The sequence below is a fragment of the Phasianus colchicus genome, chromosome 31 (genome assembly GCF_987193195.1).
Source record: "Phasianus colchicus chromosome 31, bPhaCol1.hap1.1, whole genome shotgun sequence".
NCBI lineage: Eukaryota > Metazoa > Chordata > Aves > Galliformes > Phasianidae > Phasianus > Phasianus colchicus.
The window spans coordinates 1940911-1959067 of NC_143466.1; the positions used below are offsets into that span (position 1 = coordinate 1940911).

The 18157-nt window shown below is 51.8% G+C and overlaps 2 protein-coding genes and 1 pseudogene across 5 annotated transcripts in view; 1 reads left to right on the forward strand and 2 right to left on the reverse strand.

Annotated features, from left to right (window-relative positions):
• LOC149914235 (T-cell-interacting, activating receptor on myeloid cells protein 1-like) overlaps window positions 1-18157 on the reverse strand; it is a 66857-nt pseudogene that overhangs the window by 28168 nt on the left and 20532 nt on the right.
• Window positions 361-18157, forward strand: part of LOC149914240 (osteoclast-associated immunoglobulin-like receptor) — a 35249-nt gene continuing 17452 nt past the window's right edge. Inside the window, exons 1-7 of one of the 2 annotated variants that reach the window (XM_090127776.1) lie at window positions 361-577; window positions 651-686; window positions 804-1082; window positions 1163-1474; window positions 1593-1733; window positions 1834-1871; window positions 2237-3020. In XM_090127776.1, the coding sequence (XP_089983902.1) occupies window positions 556-577; window positions 651-686; window positions 804-1082; window positions 1163-1474; window positions 1593-1733; window positions 1834-1871; window positions 2237-2374 (966 nt within the window). In that variant the 5' untranslated portion in view covers window positions 361-555 and the 3' untranslated portion in view covers window positions 2375-3020. Of the gene's footprint in view, window positions 578-650; window positions 687-803; window positions 1083-1162; window positions 1475-1592; window positions 1734-1833; window positions 1872-2236; window positions 3021-18157 lie in introns of those variants that run through there. The other variant, XM_090127774.1, reaches the window with a different exon arrangement.
• LOC149914241 (leukocyte immunoglobulin-like receptor subfamily B member 3A) lies at window positions 4327-13622 on the reverse strand. Of its 3 annotated transcripts, XM_090127894.1 has the most exons (6): window positions 13268-13616; window positions 13159-13194; window positions 12763-13041; window positions 12146-12280; window positions 5428-5465; window positions 4327-4875 (listed from the first exon to the last, which is right to left on the reverse strand). In XM_090127894.1, the coding sequence occupies exons 1-6, from the start codon at window positions 13389-13391 to the stop codon at window positions 4738-4740; spliced, it is 750 nt and encodes a 249-aa protein (XP_089984020.1). In that variant the 5' UTR covers window positions 13392-13616; the 3' UTR covers window positions 4327-4737. The 3 variants fall into 3 exon arrangements, with proteins under 3 accessions (XP_089984020.1, XP_089984021.1, XP_089984023.1); XM_090127895.1 differs by lacking the exons at window positions 4327-4875; window positions 5428-5465 and adding an exon at window positions 11740-11993 and having other exon boundaries at window positions 13268-13622; XM_090127897.1 differs by lacking the exons at window positions 4327-4875; window positions 5428-5465 and adding an exon at window positions 11950-12035 and having other exon boundaries at window positions 13268-13620.

Sequence of the window (18157 nt, forward strand, 5' to 3'; positions counted from 1 at the left end):
CATAACATGTGACCAATTTCAGCACCACATGTGTGCCCCATACACGTGTGTGTCCTCATAGTGTGCCCCATGTCTGTGTGGTGTCACTGTGTCCCCAAGGTCCCTGCTGCTGTCCCTAGTGGGGATGGCAGAAGAAAGCACAGTGGGAACACAGTGTGGTACCCAAAGTGCGTGGTGACAGCTGGCTGGACGTGTTGGGGACTGCATGTGACATCCGATGTGGGACACCCCATTGGAGCCACATGTGCTGTGTTTGGCATCCAATGGGGGACAAAGTGCAGGGCAGTGTGCTAGCAGAACTTTTGGGACAGTGTGTGACATCCAAGACATGTCAAACTGCAGAGGACAAACCAGTGGGGACTACTTGCACCGCTCCATGTGAGCCACACTGCTGGGGACCCCACAGTGCCACTTCCCGTTTTGGTAGTGATTGCCACATCAGGAGGTGACATCACATCATCCAGTCCCAAAAGGGGAACTGGCAGCAGCTCAACCCCACTCCCTGATCCCACTGCAGTCTCGCTGACCCCAATCTGTTCCTGCCGTGTGGCACCAATGGTGGTGGCCGTCATCCTGGGTGAGTGACAATGGGGACGTGGTGCCAAGGGGGTTGGTGGCTCTGTGTGGAACCAGGACCGTGTCCCTTGCAGGTTGGTGGCTGGTGGCAGCAAGCAGGACACTGCAGCGTAAGTATGGGGAACAGGGGGAGAATGGGGCCAGCAGAGAGGAGAATGGGCAGGGTGCCATGAGAGGGGCAGAGGAAGGTGTGCAGGGACAAGGCTGACTGCTGTCCCCTGTCCTAGTGCCCCAACCCACCCTGTCGCTGCAACCCAGCCAGGGGGTGTCCCTGGGCGACACTGTCTCCCTAAGGTGCCGCCTGCCCCAGCTGGCTGCACGGGTCTGGCTGTACAAGGAAGGACATCAGACATACCGCAATTACAAGTACAAGGTGCAGGACACTGCAGAGTTCACCTTCTTCAGAACAAATCGGGAGCACGCAGGTACATATCGGTGTCAGTACCGAGTGCCTTCGTCAGCAGTGGAATCAGAGAAGAGTGATCCTGTGGAGCTGGTGCTGACAGGTGAGGGCACTGGGGACAGCAGATGGTTCTGCTTGCTCCCAACAGGACCGTGTCCCACTGCAGTCCCTTCCCTCATGCAGATCGCAGTTTCCCCCCACCCAGCATTTCCCTGAGCCCTGAGGAATGTGTGGGGACAGGGACCAATGTCACCATCCAGTGCTGGAACAAGGCCTATGGGGCCGCCTTCCTCCTGCACAAGGATGGCTGCTCAGCCCCCATCCAACAACAGGACCTCGATGTGGTGGGCACAGCCACCTTCACCATCTTTGGGGTGACCCCAGCTGACAGTGGCACCTATAGGTGCTCCTACCGCCCCTGGGCTTACCCCTTTCTGTCCTCACCCCTTGGGAGTAATGTGACTCTGGAGGTGACACCCACATCTGCATCCCCAGGTGGGTCTCAACCCCATTTGAGTACCCCTGGCGCCACCCCATGAGTGGCTGTGTCACCTCTTGTCCCTATAGAGGCTATGGTTGAGGATGTGATAACCCAAACACCCGGATCCCACAGGTGCTGCAGACAGTTCCCATGGGAACCTGGTGGTGGCAGTGGCTGGGGGCTGCACTGCTGCCTTTGTCTTCATCCTCATCCTTGTTGTCTTCTTCCTCCTCGGTGCCTGCAGACGTCGGATACGGAGAGATGAGTGCCCTGGTGGGGAAGGGTTTAAACGTCTTTATTTCTCAGTTGATCCTCTCAAAGTCTCCACTTACCCCCATAGCCCCATCCCATTCTCCTCCTTGTTTTGATGCAGGCACCCCTGCAGAAAGGCCTGAGGACATGGAATTCCAGGTAAGTGTCCAGGTCAGGGAACCCCAAACTCCGGCCTGACCCTTGGAACAAGTCCTGATCCCATTCACAGCCCCAAACCCTGTCCATGGGGATCCCAGGGGATCCACAGCCTCATATGGTTTGCCTTAATGTTAAGGACAGCCGCCAAACCCAGACCATGAGGAACTCCAAATCCGCATTGTGGAGACACCCAAATCTGAGCCCTCAGATCCCCCTGGCCCCTCCAAAACTTAAATACCCCTCAGACCCCATGAGCCACTTTCACGCTGTGTAGGAAGAACCCCAAACTTCACTCACGTGGTGTCCCTCCCAAAGGACATTGGGGACCCCCAGGTTGACACTCTGCCTTCCCACTGTGTCCCCAGGTTCCCTCCAGTGACAGCGAGGGTCTGACCTACATGGAGCTGCAAGCTGTGACCCCCAGCACTCCGCCCCTCAACCCCCCCGCTGACCCCCAGCCCTCTGTTATCTACGCCGAGGTAGCAGTTGGGAGGCATCACTGATGCCTCCATACGTGTGCACAAACACGTGTGTCTAGTGTGCACACATGTACTGCCAGCGTGCACAGTGCAGGTGTGTTGTGTGTGCTTACCGTCACGTGTGCACTGCATGCATGTATCACTGCATGTGTTCCTGTGTGTCACATGTGTTCACCGTCACATGTGCACAACAGTTACACCCAGATGTGCACTCCGTGATTAACTCCATTCCTTGGTGTCCGCAGCATCACGCGTGTACACCAGTAGATGTGCACAGTGCTGCACATGGGTGTCCTTAGCATGTTTTCTGAGACCGGTAAAGAATGCGGGAGGTGAGCAACAAGACTTTGTGGACAGTTTTTCATTCCAAAGCAGTGCTTTGAAGAGAAGCTCTCAGGAAATGGACGTGTATTCCTGCTCTGAGCCTTGGCTGACTCCATCGCAGTATCTGTCCCTGCTGGCTGGGAGAGGTGTGACTCAGGAGACAGAGAGAGATTCACCTCCCTCCAAACCCCCTGAGAGGGACGGTGCACATGTGCTCCCTGTGCCTGCACTCTCCAGGCCCTCCCTGTGTCCGTGTGTCCTTACCACGTGCCCCACGTCAGCGCCACGTCTGTCCCTACAGCACACACACGTCCCCTTCCCGTGTGCGCCCTTGGGGAGGGGAGGGGAGGGGAGGGGAGGGGAGGGGAGGGGAGGGGAGGGGAGGGGAGGGGAGGGGAGGGGAGGGGAGGGGAGGGGAGAGGAGAGGAGAGGAGAGGAGAGGAGAGGAGAGGAGAGGAGAGGAGAGGAGAGGAGAGGAGAGGAGAGGAGAGGAGAGGAGAGGAGAGGAGAGGAGAGGAGAGGAGAGGAGAGGAGAGGAGAGGAGAGGAGAGGAGAGGAGAGGAGAGGAGAGGAGAGGAGAGGAGAGGAGAGGAGAGGAGAGGAGAGGAGAGGAGAGGAGAGGAGAGGAGAGGAGAGGAGAGGAGAGGAGAGGAGAGGAGAGGAGAGGAGAGTGGAGGAGACGAGAGTGGAGGAGAGGAGAGTGGAGGAGAGGAGAGGAGAGTGGAGGAGAGGAGAGTGGAGGAGAGGAGAGTGGAGGAGAGGAGAGGAGAGGAGAGGAGAGGAGAGGAGAGGAGAGGAGAGGAGAGGAGAGGAGAGGAGAGGAGAGGAGAGGAGAGGAGAGGAGAGGAGAGGAGAGGAGAGGAGAGGAGAGGAGAGGAGAGGAGAGGAGAGGAGAGGAGAGGAGTCCACTCCTTCTTCCTGTCATTCTAATTCAGTGCACAGAATGATTTCCTCATCTGCTGGTTCTGACAGCACCACACAGCATCGCCGAGTGGCATTCCGTTCAGCAGTGAATTGGCTCTGCAGGGCTGTCCGTGGTTCCTGCCAGGATGTCAGCCTTCCATCAGCAGGGTGTTGAATGCAGTGCCTCTCCTTCTGGGCTGTCAGCAGTGCTGCTCCCAACACAGCACACACTGGGTGGTTCTGAGCCCAACCAGTTCTCAGGAGGGAAGGGCAGCCACTGCACCTTTTCAGCTCCTCGGGAACAGGGGAGCTGAAACACCGGCATTTCCCAGGCAGCCAGGGCTTGTCCCTGCTCGGACCTCTCTGGCATGGAGCCTTCCTGGGTAGAGCTGGGAGGTCACAACCAGACCTTCCCACACTGAGGGGATCTGACAGCTGCACCAGGTGAGTGTCACGTCCTGTTCATGGAGGGAGGGAGGGACAGCAAGGAGTGCGGTGCTGTCACACAGCAGCAGCTCAGCACCACACAGCTTGTATTCCCACTGACCCCTCCCAGTGGGTCTGGGGAGAGAACCAGAGAAAATGAGGAAGAATTCATCGGTGGAGATAAAATCTATTTACTGAGACCGAAAAGGAAGCGAGAAATAACAGTACTGATAATCAGATAGATGTATATACTTCTGCAAAGCAAGTGATGCACAAAGGAATTGCTCAGCACCCAAAGACCAAGGATACAACCATGGCAGAAAGGGAGGCAAGGGATTTTGGGGGGTCTACATGGAATCTATAGGAAATCTGTAGGAGATGGAAGGAGAGGAAAGGACATTCTGTGGGACTTCCGTAAGAGGGGAAGACTGGCACAGATAAGGGTGTCTCAGGAATGTGTCAGGTGGTGGTGTCTGGGACAGGACAGCAGAGGATTTGGACGTCTCAGGGAGTGTTAAGGTACTTGAGGGGATAAGGAAGTTTTTTAGAGATGAGCATTTGGGATTTGGTGTGAGTGGGAAGTATTTTGGATGCACCAGTGAGAATTTGGGATTGTTAGATTTGGGGAGATCAGCTGGTCTGAGATAAGAAGAGGACATCAGGGAGTCCCAAGCAGGGAACTTGAGGTCTGTCCCCTTCCACACACCCCAAAAATGAGGCACCTGGGAGGCCCATCAGCACGGTAATTCAGTGCTCACTGTGGTGTAGATAACGGGGGGTTGGTTGGCGGTGGGGGAACTGGGAGTCTGGGAGCTCGGGATGGCAGCTGGCATCTCGACGTAAGTCACATCCTCGCTGTCCCTGGGGGGCACCTGGAGATACAGGAGGAGACTGGGGTGCTACCATGGGGGTCCCCAAGATGGGTGGGCTGAGGGTTGGCCTCTGGTGAAGGTATGAGGGGGATGTGACCATGAGGGTGAGTCTGGAGTTCTGTGGGGGTACCGGGGGGGTCTGCAAGGGGGATATGTGGGGTCCAGCTATGGTCTTGGGGTACCTAGGGACTGGGGGAATAGAGGGGCTTTTTTCTTTTTTATATTCCCCATGGGTCATTGGGATTCTGTGTGGGTGCATTTAGGTCCGCTCTTCTCAAGTTGTATGTGCCTGTATGTTCTGGGAGGGAGTAAGGCTTGGAGGGCTTGTGTGGGTCTGGAGACTTAGGATTGTGGGCTGAGGGTTCCCTGCAATGCAGATTTGGATTTCCCATGAGCTGGATACAGGTGGGGCACATAAATGTCAGAGTAAGCCATATGAGGCTGGGGTTCATCTGTGGGCCTCATGGGAAGGGTGTGGGTCTCCATAGTGATGTTCTCTGTGTGCCCCAAGGGGTGAACTGGGACTTGGGGTCCACTGACACAGACACTTACCTTGATTGACATTGACTTAAGCATTTCAGGGGTGACAACTGCATCAAAAAGAGGAAGTTTGTCATGGTTTTGGTTTTTGCTTATTTGACTTTCAGTATTCAACATCAAAACATCGTGTACTGGAAGTGTTAATATTCTAACTCTACGTACCTATCCCTATACATTGCGGAAGTCACGGGATCTGACCCTTCCGGGGGGGGCGGTCTCTTACTGCCTGGCAGTGGGTGCTGGAGGGTGCTTTCCTAGCCGTTCCAAGCTTTTTCAGGTTTGACTCGGTCTCGGGAACTCTCTCTCATATCTTATTTCATTCATTAGTCTCAATTTCAATTAGATTGTATTATATTGTATTATTTTGTATTCCGATATCATAGTTAGTAAAATAAGTTTACCTCCATAGATTGTTGCCGCTGTTTTTTTCCTTTTCCCCCTTCCTTCCCATTTTGTGGGCCCAGGTGGGGGGTGGGGAGGGCAGGGGCATACTGCCCCCTGTCACGGGCATAAACTGATCCAGTTAATTCCGTGACAGATTTTGGTGGAGAATGCGGGCATAGCTGCCTTTTGTTTTTGGTTTTTGCTTTTTGGCTCTTAGAACGAATCTCGCTCTCTGCTCTTAGAGAGCTTCGTTAGGGAGCATTATCAGTAGTTCAGGTTTTGTGCTGGGAAACTTGACCTTGAAAGGCCAGGCGTACTGCCAGTATTCTGGGATATTTGTAAACTTTGAGCACTGCTTAGTCTGGGTAGTGCCTTTTTTTCCTTTCCCCCCCCCCTCTTGTTAGTTTCAATTCATTAACCCTTTTTGAGCAGAAACCAGCGATGAACCCACTCTTTTTCGTGGAAGCGCTGAGTAAGGGATTAAAAGCTATGGTGTTTCTCGCGACCTACTGGCGAATCATCAATGTCATCTTTACTTGTTGTGGAATGGTGTACGTATATAACTACATAAAGGCACTGATGGAGACGCCTGTATGGTACCTATCTTGGTACCTATATGCAATGTTTAATACGAATTTTGACACTTGCATCCCGGATGGAATGGCTAATTTCACAAGCAACTACATCCCAGATGGAATAGCTAATTTTACAAACCACACGATGTTCAAACCAGTTTCCAGGTTTTCCTTTTGGTTTATCAGACGCTTTTCCAATGCTGAGTTAACTCTCATGCTTGTGGTCGTAATATTACTCTCCCTGAATGTATTCCAATACAGGAATAGTAAGCAGAAGGAGTCTCCTCCAGAACCAGAGAATGCTGACTGGCAGGGAATATGGAGAGGTTTAGGAAAAATCTTAGAAGCATGGGGACCCGCAATGTCATGGGATTTCACTCTTGAGCACCTGTGGGATCCCCAGAAACTTAGCCAGTATTTGGAACAGGGGCAGTGCGGCTCAGGTAAATCTAAGGAGGTACAACTTATTTGGGGTTTGGCTTGTGCTTACCGTGCCATATATAATACTGTTTTGGAGAGAGAGAGTTTCCGAGCTGAGGTTCAAGCCAAAGGGAAAGTCAAATCTGATCAATTACAGGAGACACCAGTAACAATATCAGTTGCCCCTGTGGAGGGCAAGAAATGGAAACGAGTGTCCTCGCGTCTAGAACGGAAAAAAGAAGAAGAGGAGGAGGTGGAGGAAGATCCAGGTGAGGGGCCCTCCTCGAAACCACCAACATCAAGAAAGGCAAAAGGAAAAACTAAGAGACATGCAGAAGAGAGTGATGAAGAGGAAGTTTCTATTACTACTCGTCGGCCTCTGAAGATGACTGAAATCCAAGGCTCAAGAAAGGAATTTATACGGCGCCCAAATGAAGCCATCGTTTCCTGGTTAGTTCGCTGTTGGGACGATGGGGCCAGTAGCTTGTCTCTAGATGGTAACGAAGCTCGCCAATTAGGAGCCATTGCCAGAGATCCAGCTATTGACAGAGGAATTAGTCGATGTCTGGATGGGGCTGCCTCCCTCTGGGAACGAGTATTAACAGCCGTGAAGGAAAGGTACCCCTTCAAAAGTGGCTTGAAGCCTGTGACGAAAAGATGGGATACAGTTGAACAGGGTATCCAGTATTTGAGGGAAATAGCCGTGGTGGAAATGTTGTATGATCCTAACTGTGTTTTTAACGACCCACAAGGCCATGACCCTGAGAGAGTGAGAACAACGCGTGAAATGTGGCAGCAACTCACATCAACAGCACCAGCCAGATACGCCTCTGCACTATTGGCAGCATCGGACAGATACCAGGACCAACAGAGAAGCCCCTTAGTTTATGAATTGATTCTTATGCTCCAAAGCTATGAACAACAGCTACCCCAACTCGCGCCGCCATCGCCGCCATCTCACAAATGACGGAGCAACTGAATGAAATGCGAGAGCAAATGTCTTCACTGATGAATCGTGACAAACCTGTAGAAGTATCAGAAACGCTTGATGAAGATCAGAATAGTCAAAAGAGTCTAATGAAGGAGGTGAAGGAGATGGTAGAACAAATGTGGATCCAACTAACTAAAGACGATGAACCCTCCTTCTCAGGTGCAAAATCAAAAATCTCAGCTGTTAGAGGCAAACGCTCTCCAGCTCCAGGAAGGAATCCTACATCGCGACTTGCCTTGTGGCGTTACTTACGTGACCATGGAGAAGACATGAGGAAGTGGCACGACCAAGCTACTCATGTACTACGAGCACGGGTGAGAGAATTACAAAGCAGATCAACCGCCAGTGCAGTTGCTCCGGTTACCACAGGTAATGAATAGAGGGGCCCTGCCCTCAGTCAGGGGGGGGAAAGGGATAATAGAGTTTATTGGACTGTGTGGATCCGATGGCCTGGCACATCAGAACCACTGAAATATAAGGCATTGGTGGATACCGGTGCACAGTGCACTCTGATGCCCTCGACTTATGAAGGGACAGAATCAATCCATATTTCTGGAGTGACTGGGGGCTCTCAAGAATTGACTGTGTTGGAGGCCGAGATAAGCCTCACTGGTAGGAACTGGCAAAAGCACCCTATTGTGACTGGTCCAGGGGCTCCATGTATACTTGGTATTGATTACCTCAGAAGGGGGCATTTCAAGGATCCTAAGGGGTATCGATGGGCCTTTGGAATAGCTGCTATAGACACAAACAACATTAAGCAGCTGTCTGTTTTGCCTGGCCTGTCAGAAGATCCGTCTGTTGTGGGGTTGCTACAAGTAAAAGAGCAACAGGTACCAATTGCTACAAAAACGGTGCACAGACGGCAGTACCGCACCAACAGGGATTCCTTGCTCCCCATTCATAAGTTGATTCGTCAACTAGAGAGTCAGGGAGTGATCAGCAAAACTCACTCGCCTTTTAACAGCCCCATATGGCCAGTGCGTAAAGCCAGCGGAGAATGGAGGCTGACGGTGGACTATCGTGGCCTGAATGAGGTCACACCCCCACTGAGTGCTGCTGTGCCGGACATGTTAGAACTCCAGTATGAACTGGAATCAAAAGCAGCCAAATGGTATGCCACCATTGACATTGCTAATGCCTTTTTCTCCATTCCTTTGGCCAAAGAATGTAGGCCACAGTTTGCTTTCACCTGGAGGGGTGTTCAGTATACTTGGAACCGTTTGCCCCAGGGGTGGAAACACAGCCCAACCATTTGCCACGGGTTGATCCAAACTGCATTAGAACAGGGCAGTGCCCCTGAGCACTTGCAGTACATTGATGATATCGTTGTGTGGGGCGATACAGCAGAAGAAGTCTTCACAAAAGGGGAGCGAATAATCCAGATTCTTCTGCGTGCTGGTTTTGCTGTTAAGCGGAGCAAAGTGAAAGGACCTGCTCAGGAGATTCAGTTCCTAGGTATAAAGTGGCAAGATGGCCGTCGTCACATCCCGACAGATGTGATCAACAAAATCACCGCTATGTCTCCACCCACTAGTAAGAAAGAGACACAATCTTTTTTAGGTGTAGTGGGCTTTTGGAGAATGCATGTTCCAAACTATAGCTTCATTGTAAGCCCCCTTTATCATGTGACGCGAATGAAGAATGAGTTTACATGGGGCCCTGAGCAGCAGCAGGCTTTTGAACAGATTAAACAGGAGATAGCCCGTGCCGTGGCCTTAGGGCCAGTACGGACAGGGCAGGATATAAAGAACATCCTCTACACTGCTGCTGGAGAGAAAGGTCCCACTTGGAGTTTGTGGCAAAGAGCCTCAGGAGAGACCCGAGGCCGACCCCTGGGATTCTGGAGTCGGGCCTACAAGGGGTCGGAAGAGGGCTACACTCCAACTGAAAAGGAGATCTTAGCTGCTTATGAGGGGGTTCGGGCTGCTTCTGAAGTGGTCGGTACTGAAACACAGCTCCTTCTGGCACCTCGACTACCAGTGTTGAACTGGATGTTTAAAGGAAAGGTTCCCCCCACCCATCACGCAACTGATGCCACTTGGAGTAAGTGGATTGCGTTGATTACGCAACGAGCGCGGATGGGGAACCTCAGCCGTCCAGGAATCCTAGAGGTGATCATGGACTGGCCTGAAGGTAAAAAGTTTGGAACATCACCAGCAGAAGAAGTATCACGAGCTAAAGAGGCCCCACCATACAATGAATTACCAGAAAATGAAAGAAAGTATGCCCTGTTCACTGATGGATCATGTCGTATTGTGGGAAAGCATCGCAGATGGAAATCTGCTGTGTGGAGCCCCACACGACAAGTTGCAGAGGCCATTGAAGGGAAAGGAGAATCAAGCCAATTTGCAGAGGTAAAGGCTGTCCAACTGGCCTTGGATGTGGCTGAACGGGAGAGGTGGCCAATGCTTTATCTTTACACTGACTCGTGGATGGTGGCAAATGCTTTGTGGGGGTGGTTACAGCAGTGGGAGCAAAATAACTGGCAAAGAAGGGGTAAACCTATTTGGGCTGCTGAACTGTGGAAAGATATTGCTGCCCGAACAAAGAATATGGTCGTGAAGGTGCGCCATGTAGATGCTCATGTGCCCAAAAGACGGGCTACTGAAGAACAGCAAAATAACCACCAGGTGGACCGAGCTGCCAAAATTGAGGTGGCTCAGATAGACCTGGACTGGCAGAACAAGGGTGAATTATTTCTAGCTCGGTGGGCTCATGAGACCTCGGGCCATCAGGGGAGAGATGCAACATATAAGTGGGCTAGAGACCGAGGGGTGGACTTAACTGTGGATGCTATTGCACAGGTTATTCATGACTGTGAAACATGTGCTATAATCAAACAAGCCAAGAAGATGAAACCACTCTGGGAGGAAGGGCGATGGCAAAAGTATAAATATGGGGAGGCATGGCAGGTTGATTATATCACCTTGCCACGATCCCGCAGTGGTAAGTGTTATGTGCTTACCATGGTAGAGGCGACCACTGGGTGGCTTGAAACATATGCAGTACCCCATGCTACTGCCCGAAACACCATATGAGGTCTTGAGAAACAAGTCCTTTGGCGACATGGCACCCCAGAAAGAATTGAGTCAGATAATGGGACTCATTTCAAAAATTCTCTTGTAAATACTTGGGCCAAAGATCATGGCATTGAGTGGATTTACCATATTCCCTATCATGCACCAGCTTCTGGTAAAATCGAACGATACAATGGGTTGTTAAAAACAATGCTGAAAGCAATGGGTGGCGGAACATTTAAGCACTGGGAGAAGCATTTGGCAGAAGCCACCTGGTTAGTCAATACCAGAGGATCTATCAATCGTGATGGTCCTACCCAATCCAGCTCTCTACATACCGTAGAGGGAGATAAGGTCCCTGTTGTACACGTAAAGAGCATGTTGGGAAAGGCAGTTTGGGTTCTTCCAGCTTCTGGAAAGGGCAGACCTCTCCGCGGTACTGTTTTTGCCCAGGGACCTGGATCCACTTGGTGGGTAATGCAGGAAAATGGGGATGTTCAATGTGTACCACAAGGAAATTTGATGCTGGGGGAGTGCAGACAGTAATTCCATGTATATAGACGTGTGCGTGTGATGCATTTGTAATCATTTTGTTTGTTTGCATATGTGTGTATATATATATATATATATTAAGCGTGATGTAGTGATGTAGAATAAGGGGTGGAATGTCATGGTTTTGGTTTTTGCTTATTTGACTTTCAGTATTCAACATCAAAACATCGTGTACTGGAAGTGTTAATATTCTAACTCTACGTACCTATCCCTATACATTGCGGAAGTCACGGGATCTGACCCTTCCGGGGGGGGCGGTCTCTTACTGCCTGGCAGTGGGTGCTGGAGGGTGCTTTCCTAGCCGTTCCAAGCTTTTTCAGGTTTGACTCGGTCTCGGGAACTCTCTCTCATATCTTATTTCATTCATTAGTCTCAATTTCAATTAGATTGTATTATATTGTATTATTTTGTATTCCGATATCATAGTTAGTAAAATAAGTTTACCTCCATAGATTGTTGCCACTGTTTCTTTCCTTTTCCCCCTTCCTTCCCATTTTGTGGGCCCAGGTGGGGGGTGGGGAGGGCAGGGGCATACTGCCCCCTGTCACGGGCATAAACTGATCCAGTTAATTCCGTGACAAAGTTGAAAGATGAAGGATACGTGGTCTCGATGGAATACTTGGTGGTCCTTAAAGACTGTAGGGGATCAAAGAACAGGTAGGGGACACCTGGGGGGATCTGTAGGGAATAGAAAAGGGCACTTGGGGAATTCAACTGAGGACAGAAAGAGGAGGCAGGGCACTTGAGAGGATCTTTAAGGGATGGAAACCGTTTAACCACTTCCTCACCAGGGCTCTTATCTCTCCTTGTCCAGAGGCTGCGGGCATCGAGGACAAAGTAGAGGCCCAGGCTGAAGACCAAGACAGCAGCACAGCCCCTCACCACCGCCACCACCAGGTTCCCATGGGACCGCCCCTGGGCACCTGTGGGGTGCAAGTGTTTGGGTGTTAACATCACAGGGCAGGGATGCAGGGACAGTTCCACCCATGGGTGACACCGGGGGCGTGCAAATGGGGTCTCAGACCCGACTGGGGTTGCAGGTGTGGGTGTCACCTCCATCATCATGCTGTCCCCTAGGGGTGAGGACACAAATGTGTGATCCTTGGGGTTGTAGGATTTTGTACTGGTGCTGGCAGAGGCCAGAGTCCCCCCTGAGTGGGTGAAGGTTTCTGTACCCCACCCACAGTATTCCCAGTGGGATCCTGGCACAGGATAGGGTCCGAGCATTCAGCTGTGTGCAGGAGGAATGTGCCACCATGACCCCCATTCCAGCGGTGGGTGGTGACATCAATCCCCATTGCCACATGTTCCCTGGGCTCAGGGAAATGCTGAGTTGGGGGAAGCTGCGGTTTGCATGCAGGGAGGAGAAGACACCAGGGCCAGCTGGTGTCCATAGTGCCCTCACCTGTCAGCACCAGCTCCACGGGCTCACTCCTATTTGATGTCCACAGTGGCTCTGACACCTGGTACCGACACTGATACGTCCCTGCATCTTCCAGGTTTGTGACAGCAAAGGAGAACTCAGCTGTATCCTGCTCCTTGTCTTTTTGCTTGTCAGATCTGAGAGTTCCATTCAACCAGAGCTGGACCCAGGCAGGCATTCGGGGCAGGTGGCAGCGCAGGGTGACAGTGTCCCCCAGGGACACCCCCTGGCTGGGGTGCAGCGACAGGGAGGGTCGGGGCACTAGGACAGGGGACAGCAGTCAGCCTTGTCCCTGCACACCCTCCTGTGCCCCTCTCATGGCACCCTGAACACAGTCCCCACCCACTCTCCCCATTCTTCCTCTGTCCCCATACTCACGTTCCTGTGCCCTGCTCGCTGCCACCAGCCACCAACCTGCAAGGGACACGGTCCTGGTCAGATACCTGGCCACCAACCCCCGTGGCACCACGTCCCCATTGTCACTCACCCAGGATGAGGGCCAGCGCCATTGGTTCCATGAGGCAGGAGCAGCTCTGGGACAGAGAGACTGCAGTGGGGTCAGGAAGTGGCCGGAGAGGCAATCTCATTTCCCCTTGGGGACAGGATGCCATGATGTCACCACCTCGTGACAAATTTCCCCCATTTGTGGTGACAATGCTTTGTCCTCAATTGGCTGACACACACAGGGCATTGCACACAGACCCTGTTTGTGTGTCCCACGCAGGCGATCACCCCTCAAGTGTCACTGACTGTCCCCAAAGTTCTGTCAGCACGTGCCTCGTGTGGTGTTCCCCTTGGGATGCCAAACACAGCACACGTGGCTTCAGTGGTGCGTCGGGATCTGCACCCTTTGGGTCCCACTTTTGGTACCACAAGGACTGCAGTGCTGTCAGCTGCCAGCAGCTCAGCACCACACAGCCCTTCACTCACTGACCCCACTCTTGGTGCACTGTGTGAGAATCAACCAAGAGAATGCAAAACTCATGGGTTGCAATAGAAAACAATTTACTAGGGCAGAAAAGGAAGAGGGAAATCATAGTAATGGCAATATGCATGGTACACAGGCCAGTTTGGCCTGGTTCTGTCACTGGTGTTGTGGGGGGAGCCATGAACCCATGCCCTGGGAAAGGGGAAAGGGAATAATGGGGAAAAGGTTGGGAGATGGAACAGTAGCAACAATCTCAGGAGAAGAGGTAATTTACTAACAGAAAAGATAGCAGTATGCAATGTAACACATTTGCAGTACAGTGTAATACAATATAACTGAAATTGAAGCTAATACATCAAATAGAATGGGAGTGTGTCCAAAACCAAAGGCCTTACTCCAATGCTGAAGTTGAGATGACTAGGGAGCACACACGTTGCTGGGAGGAGCAGAAAGGGAAATAGAGGACAGCTCATGAACTGCCAACAGTTCTTTCTTTCTCTGAATGGACAACGGATAACAGAACAGCACAAAGTCCTCTGGGGTGCGTGGTGTGCAGTTCTTCTTCTCTTTGGAGAACCAGGTGTCTGGAACTATCCACGATCCATGGAACTGGAGCATTAGCTCTTTCACTCTCAGTGTGCCACATGAAGTTATGATGCGGAATGCCAGTAACCAAAAATCATAAAACCATGACAGGTGATTATATTTATAGATTTACAAAACAAGCGATGCTCAGCGCAGCTGCTCACCACCTTCCAACCAGTGCTAAAACTTGGGAGAGATTTTGTGTGCCAGTGGGTGAGAAGGGATTTGAGGATGATAAAGAAGGATTTGGGGGTTAGAGTTGATCCTTGAGGGATTTGTTGGGATTGGGAATGATATGGGCCTCACTGGAAAGGATTTGGGGATGTTAGATTTGGGGCATTTGGGATTCTGGTGGGTAAGACTGGGTAACAGGGAGGGTGGGCTTGGGAGTCGAAGGTGTCTCAGATCTGGGGACATAAGTAGGGTGTTGGAGTGTCTCATTATGATTTGAGAGTCCCAGTGAGTTCTGAGGGGCATTTGGGGCTTGAGAATCCAGGGAGGCTTAGATCTGAGGATAGGTGGAGATTCGGGGTCTGCATGGAGAGTTTGGAGGTGAAGGGAGATTTTGTGTATGGGGTCTGGATGGCTATTTGGGGATGCACGAAGTATTAGTGGTATGGATGGAGGTTGTGGAGCTGGATAGAGAATCTGGGAGTGAATGGAGATTTATGTGTGGCTGGAAATTTCTGGGGGATGGAGATTTTGGGAAGTGGGTAGAGATTTTGTGGGTGGAGGAGACTTTTTGGGGCTGGATGTAGATACTGGGGTGGTGAGGGTGTTTTGGAGCTGAACAGTGTTTAGGGACTGGATGGAGACTTTTTGAGACGGACTGAAGATTTGACTGCTGACTAGGAGGAGGCTCCTCTGCATTCAGTTCTTGAGCTTCTAATCACGTCCTTCTGCTTATATCTGCTCAAGTGATGAGAAAGGCTGTTCTGAAAATGTAGAAAGGCTTTTGTCATCATTCACTGACTGCTCCTAGAGGGATGGGGGAGAAGATGAGAGGACAAATAATCTGGAACTCAGAGGTTGAGGGAAAAACCTGTTTAATAAGACAGTCAAGGAAGAGAGAAAGAACAGAGATGGTAATGGTCTATGAAGGAATCTATAGGAGATGTACGTTGGACAGAATGGGAGTCAGGGGGCTTGAAGGTGATCTGTAGGAGAGGGGTGAATTGGGACAGATGTGGGGATCCCACAGCGCTGCTGATGTTGGATATGGGGTGGATCAGGAAGGATTTGCGTGTATGAAAGAGTGCTAAGGGATTTGAGGGCAAAGAAAGGGTACTGTTGTTAGAGATGAGCATTTGGGGATTTGGTGGGATTGGGAAGCATTTGGGGGCACTGGTGGGGACTTGAAGGTGTTGGGTTTGAAAAGATCTCGGAATCATTGAGAGGGGAAGTGAGCATCAGGGAGCCCAAAATAGGGAATGTGGGTCACTCCCACACAGTGCACCCCAAAGAAGAGAGGCTTTGTGGAGAGGCATACATGGGGTCTTACAGCACCCACGTCAGCACCCAGACTCTCATCTCTCCATATCCAGAGGCTGTGGGCATCAATGACAAAGAAAATTCTGAGGGCAAAAACGAGGACAGCAGCACAGCCCCTCACCACTGCAATCACCAGGTTCCCATGGGACACCAACTCAGCACCTGAGGGGTGAAGGTATTTGGGTGCCTTCATCCTCAGCATCACCTCGATGGGGAAGGGATGTGATGATACTGCCACCTGTGGGTGACACTGCAGGCACCCAAATGGGGGCTGGTACCAACCTGGGGGTGAAGGTGTGGGTGCCACCTCCAGTCTCACGCTGTCCCCAAGAGGTGAGGGCACAAAGATGTAGGCCTTGGGGTGGTAGGAGCACCAGCTTGAATCTCCCCTGCTTTAGCTTGACACCATTCCCTCTGGTCCTATCACTAATGACACGAGAGAAGAGGCCGACCTCCAGCTCACTACAACCTCCCTTTGGGAAGTTATAGAGAGCAATGAGGTCTCACCTGAGCCTCCTCTTCTCCAGGCTGAACAATCCCAGCTCCTTCAGCCTTTCCTCATATGGCCTGTGTTCCACACCCCTCACCAGCTTTGTTGCCCTCCTCTGAACACATTCCATTCAATGTCTTTCTTGCAGTGAGGGGCCCTAAACTGGCCACAGTACTCGAGGTGCGGCCTCACCAGAGCTGAGTACAGGGGAACCATCACCTCTCTGCTCCTGCTGGCAGCACTTTCTGATGCAAGCCAGGATGCCATTGGCCTTCTTGGCCACCTGGGCACACTGCTGGCTCATGTTCAGCTGAGCATCAATCAACACCCCCAGGTCCATTTCCTCTATGCAGTCCTCCAGCCACTCCGCCCCAAGCCTGTAGCGTCGCCTGGGGTTGTTGTAGCCGAAGTGTAGGACCTGGCATTTGGTCTCGTTGAACCTCATCCCGTTGGCCTCAGCCCAGCCCTCCAGCCTGTCCAAATCCCTCTGAATGGTCTCGCCACCCCCAGGCAGATCCACACTTCCAGCCAATTTGGTGTCATCTGCGAATTTACTGAGGGTGCACTCAATGCCCTCATCCAGGTCATCAAGAAAGATCTTGAAGAGGACAGGCCCCAGCACCGACCCCTGGGGAACACCGCTCGTGACCGGTCGCCAGCTGGATTTAACTCCATTCACCACCACTCTCTGAGCCCGGCCCTCCAGCCAGCTCCTTACCCAGCCAAGAGCGTCCCCATCCAAGCCATGGACTGCCAGCTTCTGCAGGAGAATACCGTGGGAGACAGTGTCAAAGGCCTTGCTGAAGTCTAGGTTGACCACATCAACAGTTTTTCCCTCATCCACCAGGCGGGTCACTAGATCATAGAAGGAGATCAGGTTGGTCAAGCAGGACCTGCCCTTCATGAACCCATGCTGTCTAGTCCTGGTCCTCAAGTCTTCCCGCACATGCCGCATGATCTCCCTCAAGACAATCTGCTCCATAGCCTTTCCTGGCACCGAGGTCAGGCTAACAGGCCTGTAGTTCCCCGGATCCTCCTTACGACCTGTCTTGTAAATGGGAGTCACGCTGGCAAGCCTCCAGTCTTCTGGGACCTCACCAGTCAACAAGGAGCCCTGATAGGAGATGGAAAGCGGCTCGGCTCTCACCTCCGCCAGTTCCCTCAGCACTCTGGAGTGGATCTCATCTGGCCCCATGGACTTGTGGCAGTCCAGTTGGACTAGAAGGTCTCTGACTGTTTCTTCCAGAATCACAGGGGGGTTAGTCTGCTCCCCAGCCCAGACTACCAGGTCAGAGAGAGGAGTACCCTGAGGATATCTGGTCTACCTTTTAAAGACAGACGTAAAGAAGGCATTCAGAACCTCCGCCTTTTCCTTATCCTCAGCGGTCACATTCCCAGCCTCATCCAGCAAAGAGGGGATATTCTCCTTTGTCCTCCTCTTACTGTTAATGTATTTATAAAAGAGTTTCTTAGTCCTTTTCACCCCAGCGGCCAGGTTAAATTCAAGCTGGGCTTTTGCCTTTCTGATTTCACCTCTACACATCCTAACGACTTCCTTGTATTCATTCTGAGTTGCCTGTCCCTTTTTCCACAGGAGGTAGATTCTCTTTTTCTCCCAGAGCCTCAAGAATAGCTCCCGATTCATCCACGCCGGTCTTCTTCCCCGTCGGCTCATTTTGCAGCTCAGGGGGACTGCCTGCTCCTGCGCCCTTAAGACTTCCTTCTTGAAGAGCAACCGGCTCTCTTGGACCCCTTTACTCGCTAAGACTGAATGCCAGGGGACTCCCCCTATTAGTCTCTTGAACACTTCAAAGTCCGCCCTCCGGAAGTCCAAGGTAGCAGTTTTACTGTTCCCCCTCAAGCTTCCACCATGAATTGAGAAA

Excerpts from the sequence above, each read along its gene's own strand:
- LOC149914241 (XM_090127894.1), bottom strand. The coding sequence starts at position 13,391 with ATGGCATCCTGTCCCCAAGGGGAAATGAGATTGCCTCTCCGGCCACTT. Across the intron at positions 13,042-13,158 it reads AGCGAGCAGGGCACAGGAAC|TGCCCCGACCCTCCCTGTCG; the intron begins GTGAGTATGGGG and ends CCCCTGTCCTAG. Across the intron at positions 12,281-12,762 it reads CGTGGAGCTGGTGCTGACAG|GTGCCCAGGGGCGGTCCCAT; the intron begins GTGAGGGCACTA and ends TGCACCCCACAG.